General features: G+C 45.4%; 1 protein-coding gene across 3 annotated transcripts in view; it reads right to left on the bottom strand.

Moving 5' to 3' along the window:
- celf1 (cugbp, Elav-like family member 1) overlaps positions 1-21,895 on the bottom strand; it is a 192,190-nt gene that overhangs the window by 98,860 nt on the left and 71,435 nt on the right. For all 3 annotated transcript variants that reach the window (XM_080190570.1, XM_080190568.1, XM_080190569.1), the window contains 3 exons: positions 20,104-20,186; positions 2,886-2,934; positions 2,241-2,375 (listed from right to left, as the gene is read on the bottom strand). In XM_080190570.1, coding sequence (XP_080046696.1) covers positions 2,241-2,375; positions 2,886-2,934; positions 20,104-20,186 — 267 coding nt within the window. The remainder of the gene's footprint in view (positions 1-2,240; positions 2,376-2,885; positions 2,935-20,103; positions 20,187-21,895) is intronic.

Raw genomic sequence — 21,895 nt, 5'->3', positions numbered from 1 at the left:
GTCATCCTACAAATGGTCTTGGAGATTTAGCCTAGCAGGGGAGTGTAGCTATGTCATATACCCCAGACTGACGAAGCAGTTCTCTTCTAGGGGGTCATCCTCTATACGATAGTGACTTTTAAGAGGCGTCTGGACAAATACATGAATAGGATGTGAATACAGGGGTATAGTCCCCAGAAGGGTAGTGGGTTTTAGCTCAGTCGGACAGCTTGGTCGACGCAGGCTTGGAGGGCCGAAGTGCCTGTTCCTGTATGTAATTTTCCTTGTTCTTTGTTTTCTGTTAGAAGAATAATGTGTCACTTATTGCTTTAGAGTTATTTTGATTTGACCACTAAAAGCTTTTGAAGGGCACATAATCCTCTTTCTCACAAACACTTCAACAGATTATGAAGGAAGGTATTTCTCATTGAGTGGTTGAGTGTTAGTTGTCAGAGAAAAGATCAACCTCCCCTTCATAATATATCACTTTCACTCATTCCCACATCTCTGCAGCTCTATAATATCACTTCCACTCACATTGACTCAATCCCTCATCTCTGCAGATCACTTAGACTCACCTTAATCCCACATCACTGCAGCTCTCTAATATCGCTTCCATTTCACCCCGACTCAATTCCTTAGTCCTGCTGATCTGTAACATCATATCCACTCACCTTAAGTCAATCGCACATTGCAGCAGCTCTGTAATACCACTTCCAATCACTTCAACTCAATCTCACAACCCTGCAGTTCTGTAATATAGTTTCCTCGCACTTTGACTTAATCAAACTCTGTGCAGCTCAGTAATACTGCTTCAACTCACCTCAACTCAATCACCTACCCCTAAAGATATGTATTGTCACATCCAATCAACTCAAATCAATCCCACATCCCTGCAGCTCTTAATATCATTTCCTCACACCATGACTCACTCACACATCCCTGCACCTCTGTAATACTGCTGCCACTCAATCCCACATCCAGCAATTCTATATTATTGCTCCCACTCACTTCGACTCAATCAGACAACTCTGCAGTTCTGTAATTTCACATCCACTCACATTGACACAATCCCATATCCTTGCAGCTCTGTATCATCACTTTCTCACATCTCGACTCAAACTCCTTGCAGCTCTGTAATATCACTCCCATTCATTTTGACTCAATCCCTCATCCCTGCAACTCTGCAATATCACTTCCACTCACCTTAATCCCATATCCCTGCAGTTCCCTAATATCACTCCCACTCACCCTGACTGAATTCCACAATTCCTGCAGTCCTGCAATTTCACTTTCTCGCTCCTCAACTCAATCAAACTCCGTGCAGCTATGTAGTATCATGTTTACTCTTCTTAATTCAATCATACACCCCTGCAACTCTGTAATATCATTTCCCCACACCGTGGCTCAGAGTCATAGAGGTTTGCAGCGTGGAAACAGGCCTTTCGGCCCAACTTGTCCACGTCATCCTTTTTTGTTAACTCCTAAGCTAGTCCCCAATTGCCCGCATTTGGCCCATATCTCTCTAAACCCATCTTACCCACGTAACTGTCTAAACGCTTACCTTTACTGAAATTTGAACCCACCTTTACTACTACCTCTGGCAGCTTGTTCCAAACACTCACCACCCTCTTGTGAAAAAACTGCCCCTCTGGACCCTTTCGTATCTCTCCCCTCTCACCTTAAATCTATACTCTCTAGTTTTAGATTCCCCTACCTTTGGGAAAAGATATTGACTATCTAGCCCATCTATGCTCCTCATTATTTTATAGACCTCTATAAGATCACCCCTCAGTCTCCTGCGCTCCAGACAAAAAAGTCCCTGTCTATCCAGCCTCTGCTTATAACTCAGATCATCAAGTCCCGGTAGCATCCTAATAAATGTTTTCTGCACTCTTTCTAGTTTAATAATATCCTTTCTATAATAGGGTTCATTCCAAGTCCGTGCAGCTCTGTAACATCACTACCACTCACCTCAACTCAATCGCACATTCCTGCAATTCTGTAATATTGCTTCTCAATTTCTCATCCTTGCAGATCTGTAATATCACTTCCAGTCACCTTAATTCAATCGCAAATCACCGCAGCTCTGCAGTGTCACTTCCACCAACCTCAACACAATCCCACATCCCTGCAGCTCTGTAATACCATTTCCTCACACTTTGGCTCATTCCCACATCCCTGCAACTCTGTAATATCACTTCCACTCACCTCAACTCAATCTCACATACCTGCAGCTCTGTAATATCACTTCCACTCACCTCGACTCAATCCGTCCGGACCCCGTAATATTCGACATTCTTCTATCTGTCCAAATGGTGAAAACATGACACGGACATCGTTCTCATTGCATTTTTTGGAAATCATCCCCACAAACAGCTTTCTGTCCTCCACAGCTGCAATTGAACAAGGACATCATTTTAGTCTCACCCTGTAATGGAGGAGGCATGCACATTGACACCTTACTCCCCTCAATGCCACAAATCAGGGTTGCTTTCCCTGGAAAATAGAATGCAAGGGGGATTTATTTAAGATATTGAGATGGACAGAATTGGTCAGTGGAGAGAAACAACTCTCACCATGCAAGCTTCGGGAACAGAGTTTAAAATTTCGAACCAGAACATTCACAAGTGAAATTAGGACATGCTGGTGTACACAAAAGGTTGACATAAGTCTTGAATTGTCTTCTGCAAATATTTGCTATCCAAGTGTTAACCAACACTGAACAAAGACAAATACATGAAGTTAGATCACAGATCAGACACAATCTCACTGACTGACTGAACAGATATGAGGGCTGAAATAGCAGAGATGATCATTTCCCCATCTTGCCTACAAGGTGCACTCCGCCTCTCCTGCAGCAAGATGTTGATACCCTACTTTCTAATGAACATGGACTGACTCACCATTGTTCTTCTCACTATCAGCTGGTTTCATCTGTATAGGATGGTGCATCTAGAGAAAGAGAAGAGGCAAAGGATCGATCACTGTGATAGCAGGAAGTTGCTTCTAACCATCTATCCTGGCTCAGTAGCAGCACAATGTATATGTGTGTCCTGGACTCCCATGTTCAAAAGTCAAACCAGATGCTCCGATGCAATACTCGGCAAGTACTGCCTTTTGAGGTCCCATCCACTTACTCAACATGGATGTAAAAGATCAAGGCACTATTTCAAAGAAGAACAAAGAAATGAGTCCTGGTTTTCTTGCCAATGTTTGGCCTGCAATCTACAGTACAAAAACAGATTATTTGGTCATTATCACAGTGCTGTTTGTGGGAGCTTGCAGAGCTTGGTTGCTGGGTTTCCTACTACCCTTCAGCAGATGCCACAAAGATTGGCTGGGTGCTTAACAGTAAGATGGAGTGTGTTGGGCTACAAGAAGATATAGATGGAATGGTCAAATGGGCAGATGAAATTTATAGAACATAGAATATAGAACATTACAGCGCAGTACAGGCCCTTCAGCCCTCGATGTTGCGCCGACCTGTGAAATGAGTCTAAAGCCCATCTAACCTACACAATTCTAATATCATCCATATGCTTATCCAATGGCCCTTTAAATGCCTTCAATGTTGATGAGTCCACTACTATTGCAGGAAGGGCATTCCACGCCCTTACTACTCTGAGTAAAGAAGCTACCCCTAACATCTGTCCACCCCTCAGTTTAAAGCTATGCCCCCTCGTACTAGCTATCACCATCCGGGGAAAAAGGTTCACACTGTCCACCCTATCTAATCCTCTGATCATCTTGTATGCCTCTATTAAGTCATCTCTTAACCTTCTTCTCTCTAACGAAAACAGCCTCAAGTCACTCAGCCTTTCCTCATAAGATCTTCCCACCATACCAGGCAACATCCTGGTAAATCTCCTCTGCACCCTTTCCAATGCTTCCACATCCTTCCTATAATGCAGCAACCAGAATTGTATGCAATAGTCAAAGTGCGGCCGCACCAGAGTTTTATACAGCTGCAACATGACATCATGGCTCGGAAACTCAATCCCTCTACCAATAAAAGCTAACATACTGTACGCCTTCTTAACAACTCTATCAACCTAGGTGTCAACTTTCAGGGATCTGTGCACATGGACAACGAGATCTCTCTGCTTATCTACACTACCAAGTATCTTACTATTAACCCAGTACTCCGTATTCCTGTTACTCCTTCCAAAGTGAATCACCTCACGCTTTTCCACATTAAACTCCCTTTGCCACCTCTCAGCCCAGCTCTGCAGCTTATCTATGCCCCTCTGTAACCTGCAACAGCCTTCCACACTGTCCACAACTCCACCGGCTTTAGTGTCATCCACAAGTTTACGAACCCATCCTTTTATGTCCTCATCCAGGTCATTTATAAAAATGACAAACAGCAGTGGCCCCAAAACTGATCCTTGCGGTACACAACTAGTAACTGAACTCCAGGACGAACATTTCCCATCAACCACCACCCTCTGTCTTCTTTCAGCTAACCAATTTCTGATCCAAACCTCAAAATCACCCTCAATCCCATGCCTCCGTATTTTCTGCAATAGCCTACCGTGCGGAACCTTCTCAAATGCTTTACTGAAATCCATACACACCGCATCAACTGCTTTACCCTCATCCATCTCTTTGGTCATCTTCTCAAAGAACTCAATAAGGTTTGTGAGGCATGACCTACCCTTCACAAAATTGTATTGACTATCCCTAATCAAATTCTAGATGATTATAAATCCTATCTCTTATCATTCTTTCCAAAACTTTGCTCACAACAGAAGGAAGGCTCAATGGTCTACAATTACCAGGGTTGTCTCTACTCCCCTTCTTGAACAAGGGGACAACATTTGCTATCCCCCAGTCTTCCAGCACTATTCCTGTAGACAATGACAACATAAAGATCAAAGCCAAAGGTTCTCCTCTCTAGCTTCCCAGAGAATCCTAGGATAAATCCCATCCGGCACTAGAGACTTATCTATTTTCATACTTTCCAGAATTGCTAACACCTCCTCCTTATGAACCTCAAGTCCATCTAGTCTAATAGCCTGTACCTCATATTCTCTTCGACAACATTGTCTTTTTCCTGTGTGAATACTGACGAAAAATATTCATTTAGCGCCTCTCCTATCTCTTCGGACTCCACACACAACTTGTCATTCTTTTATTCCTGACATACCTATAGAATTTAACCCTGAAAAGTGTGAGGTGATACACTTTGGAAAGAGTAATTTGACAAGGAAGTACTCAATGAATGCTGTACACTAGGAAGTTCTGTGGAACTTGGCGTGTTTGTCCACAGATCTCTGAAGGCAGAAGGGCATGTTAATAGGGTGATGAAAAAGGCATATGGGACACTTGGCCAGCATGGTAGCACAGTGACTGTTGTTTCACAGTGCCAGGGACCCAGGTTCGATTCCTAGCTCTGTGCGGAGTTTGCAAGCTCTCCCCGTGTCTGTGTGGGTTTACTCCAGCTGCTCCGGTTTCCTCCCACATTCTGAAAGATGTGCTGGCTTGGTGCATTGACCCAAACAGGTGTCAGACTGTGGCGACTAGGGGAATTTCACAATAACTTCATTGCGGTGTTAATGTAAGCATTACGTATGACTAATAAATAGACATCACTTTACTTTGCCTTTATCAATCGAAGCATAGATTACAAAAGCATGGAAATCATGTTGGAGTTGCACAGAACTTCGGTGAGGCCATAGCCGGAGGACAGTTCTGGTTGCCAAATTATCGGAAGGATGCAATTGCACTGGAACAGGTGCAGAGGAGATTCACCAGGATGCTGCCTGGGATAGAACATTTAAGTTATGAAGAATGGTTGCATAAGCTTTGGTTGTTTTTGTTGGAGCAGAGAAGACTGAGAGGCGACCTGATCAGGATGTACAAGATTATGAGGGACATGGACGAAGTGGATAAGGAGCAGTTGTTCCCCCTAGTTGCGGGAACAGTCAGGAGGAGGCATAGGTTCGAGGTGAGGGGCAGGAGGTTTAGGGAGGATGTGAAGAAAAACTTTTTTACCCAGAAAGTGGTGACGGTGTGGAATGCGCTACCTGGCTGGCGGTAGAGGTGAGTATCTGGATAAGCACTTGGCACGTCCTAACATTCAGGGCTTTGAGCCAAGTGCTGGCAGATGGAATTAGTGGGAGTTCAGGTGTGTCTAATATGTCAGTGCAGACTCAATGGGCTGAAGGGCTCCTTCTGTGCTGTATGAATCTATAAATAACAGCTTCACTGGCTGCAAAACAGTTGGAGATGCCTGGTGGCTATGAAAAACACTACATAAATTCTGTCCCCCAAGAGTTTGGCAAGCAGGAACTGTCCACACTCTCGGACACCCAGCAGATAAACAGAATGTATTTTGCACAAACATTACAGCCAGCACTAAGCCAGCTCCAGCACATTAAATAGTTCAACAGCAAGGTTTTCAGTCCTTAAAGATCAGTGTAAAGCACCAACAGGACAAAGCAACAGTGGAGTGGGAAAACAAAGATGAATGAAATGGAAACTTGGTTATAAAGCAAACAGATGCGGATTGGAGGGGGGGGGGCTCCGATTATCCCCCATTTACCTCATCAGCAGAGAGGCTAGGCCCTGAGGTTAGGAAGACCTGGCTGGAAGAGATTGGACCCTGAGGTTAAGAAGGTTTGGCTGGCAGAAGCTCGGCCCTGAGGTTCGGCTGGCCTGTCTGGCTGAAGCTGGGCCCTGAGGTTAGGAGGTCTGTCTGGGACAGACTGGGCCCTGAGGTTAGGGAGGCCTGGCTGTGAGCCTGGGCCCTGAACTTCAATCAACATCTGGCATGTGGGAGGCTTTCAAGTGTAAACTGATAGGGATCCAGGACCGGCACATTCCTGTAAGGGTGAAGGATAAGTCTGGCAAGTTTTGAGAACCTTGGATAACGAGAGATATTGTGAGCCTAGTCAAAGAGAAAAGGGAAGCACTTGTCAAAGCTAGGAAGCTGGGAACACACAAACCAAGTGTGGAACACAAGTAGAAAGAAACTTAAGCAAGGAGTAGAAGGGCTAAAAGGGGTCATGAAAATGCATTGGCCAGCAGGATTAAGGAAAATCCCAAGGCTTTTTACATATATAAAGAGCAAGAGAGTAGCCAGGGAGAGGGTTGGACCACTCAAGGACAAGGGAGGGAATCTATGCATGGAACCAGACGAAATGGGTGAGATATTAAATGAGCATTTTGCGTCAGTATTCACCAAAGAAAAGGGTGAGGTGGATGATGAGTCCGGGAAAGGATGTGTAGATAATTTGAGTCATGTTGAGATCAAAAAGGAGGTGGTATTGGGGTTCTTGAGAAACATTAAGGTAGGCAAGTTCCCAGGCCTGATGCGATATACCCTAGAGTACTCAGACAGGCAAGGGAGGAAATTGCTGGGGCCTTGAGAGAAATCTGTGTATCCTCGCTGGCTACAGGGGAGGTCCCAGAGAATTGGAGAATAGCCAATGTTGTTCCTTTGTTTAAGAAGGGTACCAGGAATAACCCAGGTAATTACAGGCCAGTGAGCCTTACATCAGTGGTAGGGAAATTATTGGAGAGGATTCTTCGAGACAGGATTTATTACACTTGGAAATAAGTGGATGTATTAGTGAGAGACAGCATGGTTTTGTAAAGGGGAGGTCGTGTCTCACAAACTTGGTTGAGTTTTTCGAGGAAGTGACAAAAATGATTGATGAGGGTAGGGCCGTGGATGCTGTCTACATGGTTTTCAGTAAGGCCTTTGACAAGGTCCCTCATGGCAGACTGGTGCAGAAGGTGAAGTCACATGGGATCAGAGGTGAGCTGGCAAGGTGGATACAAAACTGGCTCAGTCAAAGAAGATAGAGGGTAGCTGTAGAAGGCTGTGTTTCTGAATGGAGGGCTGTGACAAGTGGTGTCTCTCAGGAATCAATGCTGGGACCTTTGCTGTTTGTAATATATATATACGATTTGGAGGAAAATGTAATTGGATTGATTAGCAAGTTGGCGGATGACACAACGGTTGGTGGATTTGCGGATAGTGATGAGGACTGTTAGAGACTACAGCAAGATATAGATCAGTTGGAGACATGGGCAGAGAGATGGCAGATGGAATTTAATCCAGACAAATGTGAGGTAATGCATTTTGGAAGGTCTAATACAGATAGGAAATATACAGTAAATGGCAGAACCCCTAAGCATATTGACAGACAAAGGGATCTGGGTGTGTAGCTACATGGGTCATTGAAAGTGGCAATGTAAGTGGAGAAAGCAGTCAAGAAGGCATACGCCATGCTTGTCTTCATTGGCCAGGAGATATTGAGTTTAAAAACTGGCAAGTCATATTGCAGCTTTATAGAACATTAGTTAGGCCGCACTTGGAATACTGTGCTCAATTCTGGTCACCACATTACCAGAAGGGTGTGGAGGCTTTGGAGAGGATACAGAAAAGATTTACCAGGATGTTGCCTGGTATGGAGGGCCTTAGCTATGAGGAAGGGTTGGAGAAACTTGGTTTGTTCTCACTTAAGCAATGGAGGTTGAGGGGAGACCTGATAGAAATCTACAAGATTATGAGAGGCACGGAAGAGTGGATAGTCAGAGGCTTTTTCCCAGGGAGGAAGAGTCAATTACTAGGGGGCATAGGTTTAAGTGTGAGGGGCAAGGTTTAAAGGAGATGTACGAGGCAGATTTTTTGCACAGAGAGTACTGGGTGCCTGGAAAGATAGTGGAAGCGTATGCAGTAGTGACTTTTAAGGGGTGCCTTGACAAGTACATGAATAGGATGGGAATAGAGTGATATGGTCCTGGAAGGATAGCAGGTTTTAGTCAAGTCGGGCAGCATTATTGGTGCAGGCTTGAAGGGCCAAAGGACCTGTTCCTAAGCTGTAATTTTCTTTGTCCTTAGGGAGGCCTGGCTGGCAGAAGCTGGGTCTTGAGGTTATGGAGGACTGGCTAGCAGAGGCTGGGCCCTGAGGCTATGGAGGCCTGGCTGGCAGAGGCTGGGCCCTGAGGTGAGGGAGGTCCAGCAGGGAGAGCTTTGGGAAGTCAGGAAATGAGTTACACAGAATTTCTGGTTCCAATCTACTCTTGTAGCCACAGCATTTATGTGGCTAGTCCAATTAAATTTCTTGCCAACTGTCGTCCCCAGGATGTTGATAGTATGAGATTCAGAATTAGTAATATGACTAGACGTAGGGGAGATAATATCAGAGGATACAGCAGGATATAGATCAGTTGGAGACTTGGGCAGAGAGGTGGCAGATGGAGTTTAATCCAGATAAATGCGAGGTAATGCATTTTGGAAGGTCTGATATAGATAGAAAATATATAGTAAATGGCAGAACCCTCAAGCGTATTGATCGGCAAAGGGATCTGGGTGTACAGGTACACAGGTCACTGAAAGTGGCAATGCAGGTGGAGAAAGTAGTCAAGAAGGCATACGGCATGCTTGCCTTCATTGGCCAGGGCCCTGAGTTTAAAAATTGCCAAGTTATGTTGCAGCTTTATAGAACTTTACTTAGGTTCCATTACTTGGAATGTAGTGTTCAATTCTGGTCGCCACACTACCAGAAAGGTTTGGAGAGGGTACAGAAAAGATTGACCAGAATGTTGCCTGGTATGGAGGGCATTAGCTATGAGAAAAGCTACGTGGGCGGCATGGTAGCACAGTGGTTAGCACTGCTGCTTCACAGCTCCAGGGACCTGGGGTCAATTCCTGGCTCGGATCACTGACTGTGTGGAGTTTGCACATTCTCCTCATGTCTGCGTGGGTTTCTTCCGGGTGCTCCAGCTTCCTCCCACAGTCCAAAGAAGTGCGGGTTAGGTTGATTGGCCATGCTAAAATTACCCCTTAATGTCCTGACATGTGTAGGTTAGAGGAATTAGAGGGTAAAATATGTAGGATATGGGGGTAGGGCCTGGGTGGGATTGTGGTCAGTGCACACTCGATGGGCCTTCCTGCACCGTTTCTATGATTTCTATGAAAGGTTGGAGAAACTTGGTTTCTTTCCACTGGAATGACGGAGGTTGAGGGGCGATTGATACAAGTGTACAAGATTATGAGGGGCATGGACAGAGTGGATAGTCAGAAGCTTTTTCCCAGGATGGAAGAGTCAATTACTCGCAGACATAGGTTTAAGGTGCGAGGGGCAAGGTTTAAAGGAGATGTATAAGGCAGATTTTTTTGTATTCCAATGTACTCCAAATGTGGCCTAACCAACGTTCTATATAGCTGCAACATCATACGCCAACTTTTATACTCAATGCCCTGTCCCAAAAAGGCAAGAATGCCATATGCCTTCTTCACTACCTTCTCCACCTGTGTTGCCACCTTTAAGGATCTGTGGACCTGCACACCAGGTCCCTCTGTGTGTCTATACTCCTGATGGTTCTACCATTTATTGTATAGCTCCCCACTACATTAGTTCTACCAAAATGCATTTATCTGGATTAAATGCCATCTGCCTTAGTTCACCTTAGTGAACCTTAGTGATGGGAAGAGATAGGCATGAACCTCGGGTCAGCAATTTTAGCTGGGGTAAGGGCGATTATGAGGCTATCAGGAGTGAATTAGGACGCATGGATTGGATTAGGGGATTACAGGGACTGGGAACGTCTGAAATGTGGAGTTTTTTCAAGGAGCAGCTACTGCGAGTCCTTGATAGGTATGTCCCTGTCAGGCATGGTGGATTTGGTAGATCTAGGGAACCGTGGTGCACTAAAAGAGTTGAGTCGATGGTTAAAAAGAAAAAGGAGGCTTATGTTCGGATGAGATTGGAGGGCTCAGATAGTGCACTAGAAAGCTTTAGATTGGCTAGGAGGGAGTTGAAGAGTGAGTTGAGAAGGGCTAAAAGAGGACATGAGAAGACTTTGGCTGATAGGATTAAGGAGAATCCTAAGGCGTTCTATAAGTATGTCAAGAACAGAAGGTTGGTCAGGGCAAGATTAGGGCCAGTTACAGACAGCAGGGGGAAGTTGTGTGTGGAACCGGAGGAGATTGGAGAAGTATTGAACCAATATTTCTCTTCGGTGTTCACGCAGGGGGACATGAATATAGCTGAGGAGGACATTGGGTTGCAGGGGTGTAAAATAGACAGTATTACGGTTGATAAAGAGGATGTGCTGGAAATTCTTGAGGGGCTGAAAATAGATAAGTCCCCTGGTCCGGATGGGATCTACCCTAGGATTCTCTGGGAGGCTAGAGAGGTGATTGCAGAGCCTCTGGCTCAGATCTTCAGGTCGTCATTGGTCTCTGGTGTAGTCCCGGAGGATTGGAGGATAGCGAATGTTGTCCCATTGTTTAAGAAGGGGAACAGAGACTTTGCCGGGAATTATAGACCGGTGAGTCTTACTTCTGTTGTGGGCAAGGTTTTAGAAAAAATTATTAGGGATAGGATTTATAGTTATTTGGAGTGTAATGAATTGATTAGAAATAGTCAGCATGGTTTTGTAGCAGGTAGGTCGTGCCTTACTAACCTTATTGAGTTTTTTGAGAAGGTGACCAAAGAGGTGGATGGGGGTAAGGCAGTTGACGTGGTATACATGGATTTTAGTAAGGCGTTCGATAAGGTTCACCATGGTAGGCTTCTGCAGAAAATGCAGATGTATGGGATTGTGGGTAATCTAGGAAGTTGGATCAGGAATTGGCTATCAGATAGGAGACAGAGGGTGGTGGTGGATGGTAAATATTCATCATGGAGTGCAGTTACGAGTGGTGTGCCTCAGGGATCTGTTTTGGGGCCACTGTTGTTTGTAATTTTTATTAATGATCTGGATGAGGGTATAGTTGGGTGGATTAGTAAATTTGCTGATGACACCAAAGTTGGAGGTGTGGTAGATTGTGAGGAAGGGTGTCATAGTCTGCAGGGAGACTTAGATAGGTTGCAGAGCTGGGCCGAGAGGTGGCGGATGGAATTTAATGCGGAGAAGTGTGAGGTAATTCACTTTGGTAGGAGCAACAGATGTGTCGAGTATAGGGCTAATGGGAGGACTTTGAATAGTGTGGATGAACAGAGGGATCTAGGTGTGTGTGTACATAGATCCCTGAAAGTTGGGAATCAAGTAGATAAGGTTGTCAAGAAGGCGTACGGTGTCTTGGCGTTTATTGGTAGGGGGATTGAATTTAGGAGTCGCAGTGTAATGTTGCAACTGTACACTACTCTAGTGCGGCCGCACTTGGAGTACTGTGTGCAGTTCTGGTCCCCGCATTACAAGAAGGATGTGGAGGCGTTGGAGAGGGTGCAGAGGAGGTTTACTAGGATGTTGCCTGGTATGGTGGGGAGGTCCTATGAGGAGAGACTGAGGGATCTAGGGTTGTTTTCGTTGGAAAGAAGGCGGCTAAGAGGGGATCTTATTGAAACATATAAGATGATTAGAGGTTTAGATAGGGTGGATAGTGATAGCCTTTTTCCTCGGATGGAGAAAGCTAGCACGAGGGGGCATGGCTTTAAATTAAGGGGGGGTAGCTACAGGACGGATGTCAGGGGTAGGTTCTTTACCCAGCGGGTGGTGAGGGATTGGAATGCCCTGCCTGCTGCAGTTGTAAATGCGTCTAGTTTGGGGGCGTTTAAGAGATCTCTGGATAGGTTTATGGACGATAAGGGATTGGTATAGGCTAGTGGGTCATTGTTTTTGTAACTGGTCGGCGCAACATCGTGGGCCGAAGGGCCTGTTCTGCGCTGTAATGTTCTATGTTCTATGCCATTTCTCTACCCAATTTTCCAGCCTATCTATATCCTGCTGTATTCTCTGACAATGTTCATCGTTATCCGCATGTCCAGCCATCTTTGTATCGTCCGCAAACTTACTGATCACACCAGTTACACCTTCTTTCAAATCATTTATATATATCACAAACAGCAGAGGTCCCAGTACAGAGCCCTGCAGAACACCACTAGTCACAGACCTCCAGCCGGAAAATGACCCTTCCACTGCTACCCTCTGTCTTCTATGGCCAAGCCAGTTCTCCACCCATCTAGCTAGCTCTCCTTTTATCCTGTGAGATTTAACCTTTTGCACCAACCTGCCATGAGGGACTTTGTCAAACGCTTTACTAAAATCCATATAGACGACATCCACGGCCCTTCCCTCATCAATCGTTTTTGTCACCTCCTCAAAAAAACTCAACCAAATTTGTGAGGCATGACCTCCCTCTTACAAAACCATGCTGTCTAACGCTAATGAGATTATTCCATTCTAAATGTGCATACATCCTATCTCTAAGAATCCTCTCCAACAATTTCCCCACCACGGACGTCAAGCTCACCGGCCTATAATTACGCGGGTTATCCTTGCTACCTTTCTTAAATAACGGGACCACATTTGCTATCCTCCAATCCTCAGGGACCTCACCTGTGTCCAGTGAAGAGACAAAGATTTCTGTTAGAGGCCCAGCAATTTCATCTCTTGTCTCCCTGAGCAGTCTAGGATAAATGGCCTGGGAATTTGTCTGTCTTAATGTTCTCTAGAAAACTTAACACTTCCTCCCTTGTAATTGAGATTTTCTCTAAGGGGTCAACAATCCCTCTGAGACACTCCCAGTCAACATGTCCCTCTCCTTTGTGAATACTGATTCAAAGTATTCATTTAGGATCTCAACTACTTCCTTGGGCTCTAAGCATAATTCCCCTCCTTTGTCCGAGAGGTCCGATTTTTTCCCTGACAACTTCTTCCTAATGTATGAATAAAATGCCTTAGGATTCTCCTTAATCCTGTCTGCCAATGGAGATTGAGGGGTAATTGGCTGGGTTAGGTTTTTCCTGCTCCTTATGGACAGTCATGATGTGGAGATGCCGGCATTGGACTGGGGTAAAACAGAAAGAAATCCCACAACACCAGCGTAAAGTCCAAACAGGCTTATTTGTAGCAAAAGCTGCAAGCTTTCGGGACAGCCTGTCCCTTCATCAGGTGGTTGGGAGTTATGGACAGGACATACCTGGGCAATTTTTCCACATTGTCAGGTAGATGGCACTGTTGTAACTTAGCTAGGGACACTTACTGCTAGTTCTGGAGCATAAGTTTTCTGCACTACTACCAGGATATTCTTAGGGCCTTTGATGTACCCAGTGCCTTTAGCCATTTCCTTACTGAACTAATCAAATTGGCTGTAGACTGACATCTATGAGGGTGACCTCAGAACGAGGCCCACATGGATGCACTCAGTATATCTGCCTGAAGATGGTTGTAATTTTTTGCATTGTCAAGCTAGATTCCCCCATCAGTGAAGGTGAGGATATTCGTGGGGCCTCCTTCACCAATTAGTTGCTTAGTTGAGCAGCATAATTCACAACTAGATGCAGCAGGAATGCAGAGCTTTGATCTGATCTGTTGATTAAGGGGTCACTTTGCTTGTCTATAGCATGCTGCATCCACTATTTAGTATATATACAAGTCCTGTATTGTAGCTTCACCAGATTGCTACATTATTTTTAGACATGCAAATCTTATACTACTCATCGAACCCCAGGGTTAGTTCTGTCTGCTAGACTCCAATTTATGTATGCAAACTTCCTCTCAAATTGCAGAAATTAGCCTTCCTCCAGGTAAGTATTTTTACTTTTGTTTGTTTCTTGCCCTTCTCCATAACTAATTAAACTTTTTGATACTATGATCACTATTCCCAAGAAGCTCTCCTATGAGACATTCTCCAGTTGACTCACTTCATTCCCAGGATTACATCTAGCAATAGTTCCTTTCTCACTCAGCGTACAAATTGGGACCAAGTTATTCATCTCCTCAAGCTGCTTTGCCATTTGATAAGGTCATGGCCTTCAAAATTGTGGCCTCTATTTTTCTGCTTACTATATGGTCTTTGACCGCCTTGTCACATCAAGAATCTAACTCAGCCTCAAATATATTCAATGACTCTGCCTCCATCACTCTCAGGGGAAAATAGTTCCACAGACTAACAATCCTCATTGCCTCATTCAATATTGGAGCAGTTAGTTTCCCATTATCACTTCTCTGTAGTTCATGACCTCAGTAATTGCTCTGCAGATCTGCTCTGCTACTCCCTTCTCTATTTGGTAGCCTACAATATATATCAAATATTTCAATAGCTCCTCTACTGTTTAACTATTATTTAAATTCAACGGCATTCACGAAAAAGCAGCTTGACTGACCATTTACCACTTTAAACATTCACTCGCTCTGTGTGGTAGCAATGCATACCATTGATCCATAGAATCAAATAATCCCTATAGTGCAAAAAGAGGCATCCAGCCCATTCAGTCTGCACTGACTCTCCAAAAGAGCATCCCACCCAGGCCCTCCCCTCTGCCTGAGTCCTGTAATCCTGTGCATTTAGCATGGCCACACCACCTAATTTGCACATTTGTGGGAAGTAACTGTTTCTATGATTTGTATAAGGGCGGCACGGTAGCACAGTGGCTAACACTGCTGCTTCACAGCTCCAAGGACCTGTGTTCAATTCCCAGCTTGGGTCACTGTCTGTGTGGAGTTTGCACATTGTTCTTGTGTCTGTATGGGTTTCCTCCGGGTGCTCCGGTTTCCTCACACAGTCCGAAGATGTGCAGGTTAGGTTGATTGACCATGCTAAAATTGCCCCTTAGTGTCCTGAGATGGGTAGGTTAGAGGGGTTAATAGGTAAATATGTAGGGATGTGGGGGTAGGGCCTGGGCGGGATTGTGGTTGGTGCAGACTCCATGGGCCGAATGGCCTCCTTCTGTACTGTCGTGTTTCTATGATTTCTAACTGGATACCCGGAGAGAATGTAAAAACTCCACACAGACACCCAAGTTCAGAATCAAACCCGGGTCCCTTGTGCTGAGACCACCGTGCATTGCAGCAACCAGCAAGGTTCCTGTGATACATTTTGAAACCTATGACCTTGACCACCTCAAGCAGCAGACGCATAAGGACACCATCACTTTCAAGTTCTCCCAGCTTGGAAATATATTACCTTTCCTTCAGTGTTAATTTCCTGAAACTCCTTCCCTGCTATGCAGGTGCCCTGAAAACACATGGACTGCTGCTGTTCAATGTGATTTACTCGCCACCTTCTCAAGGACAATGGTGGATGGACAATAAACAAATTGGCCTTGTCAAAGAAACCCACATTCCTTGGATGAACATTAAAAAAACTCCATCAGACAAATTCTATGTTTACATTTCAGTCGATGCCTGATTCTGATGCAAGGTCTAAGATCTGAAACATTAACTCTGCTTCTCTCTGCACATGTTGCCTGATCTGTTGAGTGCTTCCAACATGTTGTCCCTTTATTTGCTTAGATTTCTTGCATCATGGTATTTTTCTCAAACAGTTATTCCCCTTCAAATTCACCTCCCTCCCCGCCAATATGAGTCTGGTCTCACATCACCATCATTGGGTAATGAGCCGGGTCAGGTGGTTGAGGTTGCAGTAGGCGAACATGTGGCTAACAGTGACCATAAGTCTGTCTACTTTAGGATAAAAATGGAAAAGGATGAGTGCTGTCCGAAGGAGAGGGTGCTGAACTGGGGGAAGGCAAGCTACAGCCGGATTAGGAAGGAGCTGATGGACACTGATTGGGAGAGGTTGTTAGCAGGTAAGTCCACGGTTGGCAAGTGGAAGGCTTTCAAGGGAAAACTGAAAAGGTTGCAGGAAAGACATGTGCCGGTAAAGAGGAAGGATGGGAAAGGCAGGATTAGAGGGCCGTGAATTACAGGGGATATTGAGGACTTGGTCAGGAAGAAGAGAGAGGCATATGTTAGGTCTAAGCAACTGGGAACAGAGAGATCACTGGAGGAATATAGAAAGAGCAGGAGGGAGCTCAAAAGGGGAGTTAGAAGGGTGAAATGGGGGCATGAAATTGCTTTGGCTGATAGGATTAAGGAAAATCCAAAGGCATTTTCCTCTTACATTAGGAACAAAAGGGTGGTTAGTGGGAAAAATTGGTCCTCTTAGGGACAAAGGAGGGGAACTGTGCACAGAGTCTGAGGGAATGGGGGAGATCCTGAATGAATACTTTGCATCGGTATTCACGAAAGAGAGGGGCTTGGTGTCTTGTAATGTCTTGGAGGGAGCTGTAGACCAGTTGAAGGAAATATCCATTACGAGGGAGGAAGTGTTAGGGTTTTTAGGCAGCATAAAAACTGAGAAAGCTCCGGGGATCGATGGCATTTATCCCAGGCTGCTAAGGGAGGTGAGAGATGAAACTGCTGGGCCTCTGACGCAAATCTTTGTTTCTTCTTTGGACACAGGTGAGGTCCCAGAGGACTGGAGGATAGCTAATGTGGTACCGCTGTTTAAAAAGGGCAGTAGGGATAATCCTGGTAATTACAGGCTGGTGAGTTTGACGTCAGTGGTAGGAAAGTTGTTGGAAAAAATTCTTAGGGATAGGATGTATAAGCATTTGGAGCGTTGCGATCTGATTAGGGATACGCAGCATGGCTTTGCTCAGGGGAGGTCTTGCCTTACAAATCTGGTAGAATTTTTTGAGGAGGTGACAAAAACGGTTGACGATGGACGAGCCGTTGATGTCGTCTATATGGATTTCAGTAAGGCGTTTGACAAAGTCCCTCACAGTAGGCTGGTAGAAAGGGTTAAGGCTCATGGGATACAGGGACAGGTATCTAGATGGTTTGAAAACTGGCTAGGTAACAGGAGACAGAGAGTAGTAGTGGAAGGGTCCTTTTCTAGCTGGAGGTCTGTCACCAGTGGTGTGCCGCAGGGCTCAGTACTGGGACCGCTTCTATTCGTAATATATATAAATGACTTGGAAGAGGGCGTACGTGGTGTGATCAGCAAATTTGCAGATGACACAAAGATGGCAGGATTGGCAGATAGTGAGGAAGAGTGTCAGGTGACACAGCAGGATATAGATAGGCTGGTATATTGGGCAGATAAATGGCAGATGGAATTTAATCCTGATAAATGCGAGGAGACGCATTTTGGAAGGAATAATGTAGAGAGGAGTTACATGATAAAGGATAGACCTATTAAGAGTATAGAAATGCAGAGGGACCTGGGAGTGCAAGTGCACAAGTCTCTGAAGGCAACTCAGGTGGAGAAGGTTGCAAAGAAAGCTTACGGTATGCTAGCCTTTATAGGAAGGGGTATAGAGTATAAGAGCTGGTCTCTAACGCTACAGTTGTACAGAACGTTGTTTAGACCGCATTTGGAGTACTGCATCCAGTTCTGGTCACCTTACTATCGGAAGGACGTGGAGACCCTGGAGAGAGTGCAGAGGAGGTTTACCAGGATGCTGCCTGGTATGGAAGGACTGGGTTATGAGGAAAGATTGGGTAAACTGGAGCTCTTTTCCTTAGAAAGACGGAGATTGAGGGGGGATCTGATAGAGGTGTATAAAACAATGAAGGGTATAGATAAACAGTGGCAGGCTTTTTCCTAGATTGGAGACAAATACCACGAGGGGCCACGAGCTTAGGGTGAGGGGGGAGAAGTATAATTTGGATGCTAGAGGGACGTTTTTCACACAGAGGGTCGTGGGGGTATGGAATGCACTGCTAAGTAAGGTGGTGGAGGCAGGCACGCTGGACTTGTTTAAGGTTTACTTAGATAGATACATGAGCGAAACAGGGATGGAGGGTTATAGGAGATGGTTTTAAATAAGGGTCAGAGCCTCGGGATGTTCCTGGGAATCTAATGCTACATGTGTTGATGTTTTGTCTCTTTTACTCTGCAGGTGCGTTGGTCCACCTTGTTGTCTAACAAGGGGCATGCACACGGTGGGTCGTGCGTGGGCTGCTCTTGGATGTTTCGAGAGTGGCCTAGTACTTCGCGTCATTTGTGTATGCTTAAAACCGGACCAGCAGATGGGCACCACAACGGCTCAGTGACTATCACTGCTAGCTGTGCAGATACATGGATTTGGGCCAGTGTCTGTGGGAGTTTGCGCATTCTCCCTGTGGTTGCGTGGGTTTCCTCTGGGTGCTCTGGTTTCCTCCCACATCCCAAAGATGTGCTCTTAGGCTGATTGGTGTAACAAATTGTCCCTAAATTATTCTCCCCTGAATCTGGTTTCCAATGGGGGTACCATAAGCATAGACACGGGTCAAGGGAGGTGTAGGAAAAATACATTGTTAAGATGGCAGCGCGGGCTCGTTGGGCCGAAGGGCCTGTTTCCCTTGCTGTGTTGTTCTTTGTTCATATTCCCATGTGACAATTGGTGCCTGCAGCTAATCAGCCTTATTAACAAACATTCTCCAAATCTAACTTCAAACCCCTCTACGATCTGACCTTTTTTCATTCTTTCATGGGATGTGTCATCAGTGGCCGGGCGAGCATTTATTACCCATCCCAAAATACCTGTGAGGGGGCATTTAAGAGTCAACCACATTGCTGTGGGCCTGGAGTCAAATGGGCAAAGGCTGCAGGTTTCCTTTTTTGAGGGACATTACTAAATCAGATCAGTTTCATGGTCATCATTAGACTTTAATTCCAGATTGTTATTAAATTCAAATTTTACCATCTGCCATGGTGGGATTTAAACCCGTGTCCCCAGAGCATTACCTAGGTCTCTGGAATACCAGTCCGTTGACAATACCACTAGGCCACAGCCTCCCCTATTCCCAAGTGCAACTGTATTTTTCAGTCCTCCAAGCACCTTGTGTCTCGAGATATATGGGCCTCTCTTCATCTTTACATTCTCTGATATCTCCCAGTTATTTATGGCCTCATACAACCACTGGCTCCTGAACAACTGTCTGCGAAATCTGATGCAGGCATCTGACTGACAGGCTGTGTCATATAGAACAAAGAAAATTACATACAGGAATAGGCCCTTCGGCCCTCCAAGCCTGCACCGACAATGATGTCAGTGTGAACTAAAACCCCCTACACTTCTGGAGACCATATCCCTCTATTCCCACCCTATTCATGTATTTGTCCAGACACCGCTTAAAAGTCACTATCGTATCTGCTTCCACTGCCACTACATATTTGCTGAATGGACTGTCTAGTAAATCTGAGAGATCAACCTTTGCTGTATTTGCTATGTAATTTATGGTTTATATTGACCACAATTTGCCACTTTTTTTCATTGGCACCATTCAGCAAATTTGGTTCTTTCAGTTTGATGATCTCCTCAGGAATAACAAATTTCCGTTTAACTGCACAAATGGAATGATGTCAGTTTAGTCTAAAACCTATCAGCACAGATTAAGTCCCAATCCCTGACCTGCTGATGTTTTAATTACCACGGACATACTCACCCCAGGCAGAATCTTCATATTGTGAAGAGCGTTTTGTGCTTCCAGCGCTGCTTTACGGGTATAAAATGTTACAAAGCAACAACCTAGAAAGAAAGGCAAAGAGTAAAGAGCAGAGATGCTACTTCACTAGTCAAATCCTAGCACCTCATGGCCCTTCCCATTTGCTCTAGCGTTGATTGATTCTTAACAATGTTATGACTGGGATGGAAGGAGTGCACACTCTGCCTCAAGTTCCACTACTTCACAGGCCGGAACATAGACTTCAATGATTTCTCCAGCTGGCTGTGCAGCAAAATCCGTGCTTTACCTGTAATTCCCAGAATAATCACTCAATGCCCAGGTTTCTTCAATAAACAACATTATTAGTTTATTATAAAACTAGATATGTCAAGTAACATGCAGTATGAAATATGAAAGTAGAAAAAACTCTTCAAACTATAAAAAAAAATAAAATGAAGAACTCTGCGCAGAAAGTTAGACGTCAATGCAAGGGAAAAGAATAGATGCTGGGAGTTATGCAGGCTCTGTGGTAGTCTCTCAGTACGCGTGGAATACCTGACGACTCCTGCACAACATTTCAGGCAGATTTTGCAGAAATCCTGCAGTCAATTCATTTCAGAATACAAAGTGACATCAGAGCAACCTCCATTCACTCTCTGTATTGGGACTGAGTCTGAAGCTCCAAGAGCCATTGTCTTGTTTCAGGATTTGCAAATTGCCGCTAGTGAAATTGGATAGGGCTAGGGTTGTTTTCCTTGGAACAGAGCGGCACAGTGGTTAGCAGTGCTGCCTCACAGCACCTAGCACTGCTGGGGTGGCAGGAGTTGCAGCGTTTGAGGGCCCGGGTTAGGCAATTGGAGCTGAGGCTGGAAGATTTATGTTTAGTCAGGGAGAATGCGGCGATAATGAATAGGAACCGAACCACGGTCACAAGAAGATCCCAGAGCCGGGGGGGGGGGGGGGGGGGGGAGGAGGAGGAGGAGGAGGAGGAGGAGAAGAAGAAGAAGAAGAAGAAGAAGAAGAGAGAGAGAGAGAGAGAGAGAGAGGAGAGGAGAGGAGAGGAGAGAGATGGATGGATGGGCGGGTTACAGTTAGGAAGGGGAAAAAGAAGAGGAGTAATGGTCCAAAGGCTACCCCAGAGGTAATCTCCCAAGATATCAGGGGTAAGGCGACAACTGGGGTAGAAAGGGCAAGAGAGGAAGACCAGAATGCCTCAGAGGGAAGGAAGGGGGCTGGATGTGAGACAGTAGCGGGGGGGGAGGGTTAAAGGAAATGATAGGCGGTTCTGTGGGCAAAAGCGGGACTCCAGGATGGTAGTCTGCCTCCCTGGAGCAGGGGTACAGGATGTGTCGGAGAGGGTAGAGGGAATCTTGAAGGGCCAAGGGACCCAGGCGGGTGTAATTATACACATAGGAGAGAAGGACGTAGGAAGGAAGAGTAGGGGGGATATACGTAGGCAGTTCAGGGAGTTGGGGGCCAGGCTGAAGTGCAGGGCCTCCAGGGTGGCGTTCTCTGGGCTGCTGCCAGTGCCCAGTAATAGCAGGGACAAAAATAATGAGATCCTACAGTTGAATGCGTGGCTGAGGGATTGCTGCAGGATAGAGGGTTTTAGTTTTGTAGACCACTGGGAAGTCTTTGTGAGGGAAGGGCACTTGTACAAGTGGGATGGGGAACATTTAAATGGGAAGGGTTACATATTTTAACTGGGAGGTTAGCTGGAGTATTTCGGCAGGGTTTAAACAATATGGAGGGGGGGTGGGGAGGAGACAGATAGCTCAGTAGGCACTGGGAG

Source organism: Carcharhinus amblyrhynchos, chromosome 6 (genome assembly GCF_965287045.1).
Source record: "Carcharhinus amblyrhynchos chromosome 6, sCarAmb.v2.hapA, whole genome shotgun sequence".
NCBI lineage: Eukaryota > Metazoa > Chordata > Chondrichthyes > Carcharhiniformes > Carcharhinidae > Carcharhinus > Carcharhinus amblyrhynchos.
The sequence above is the reverse complement of the archived record's forward strand: the minus strand, read 5'-3'. Positions and strand labels throughout refer to the sequence as shown.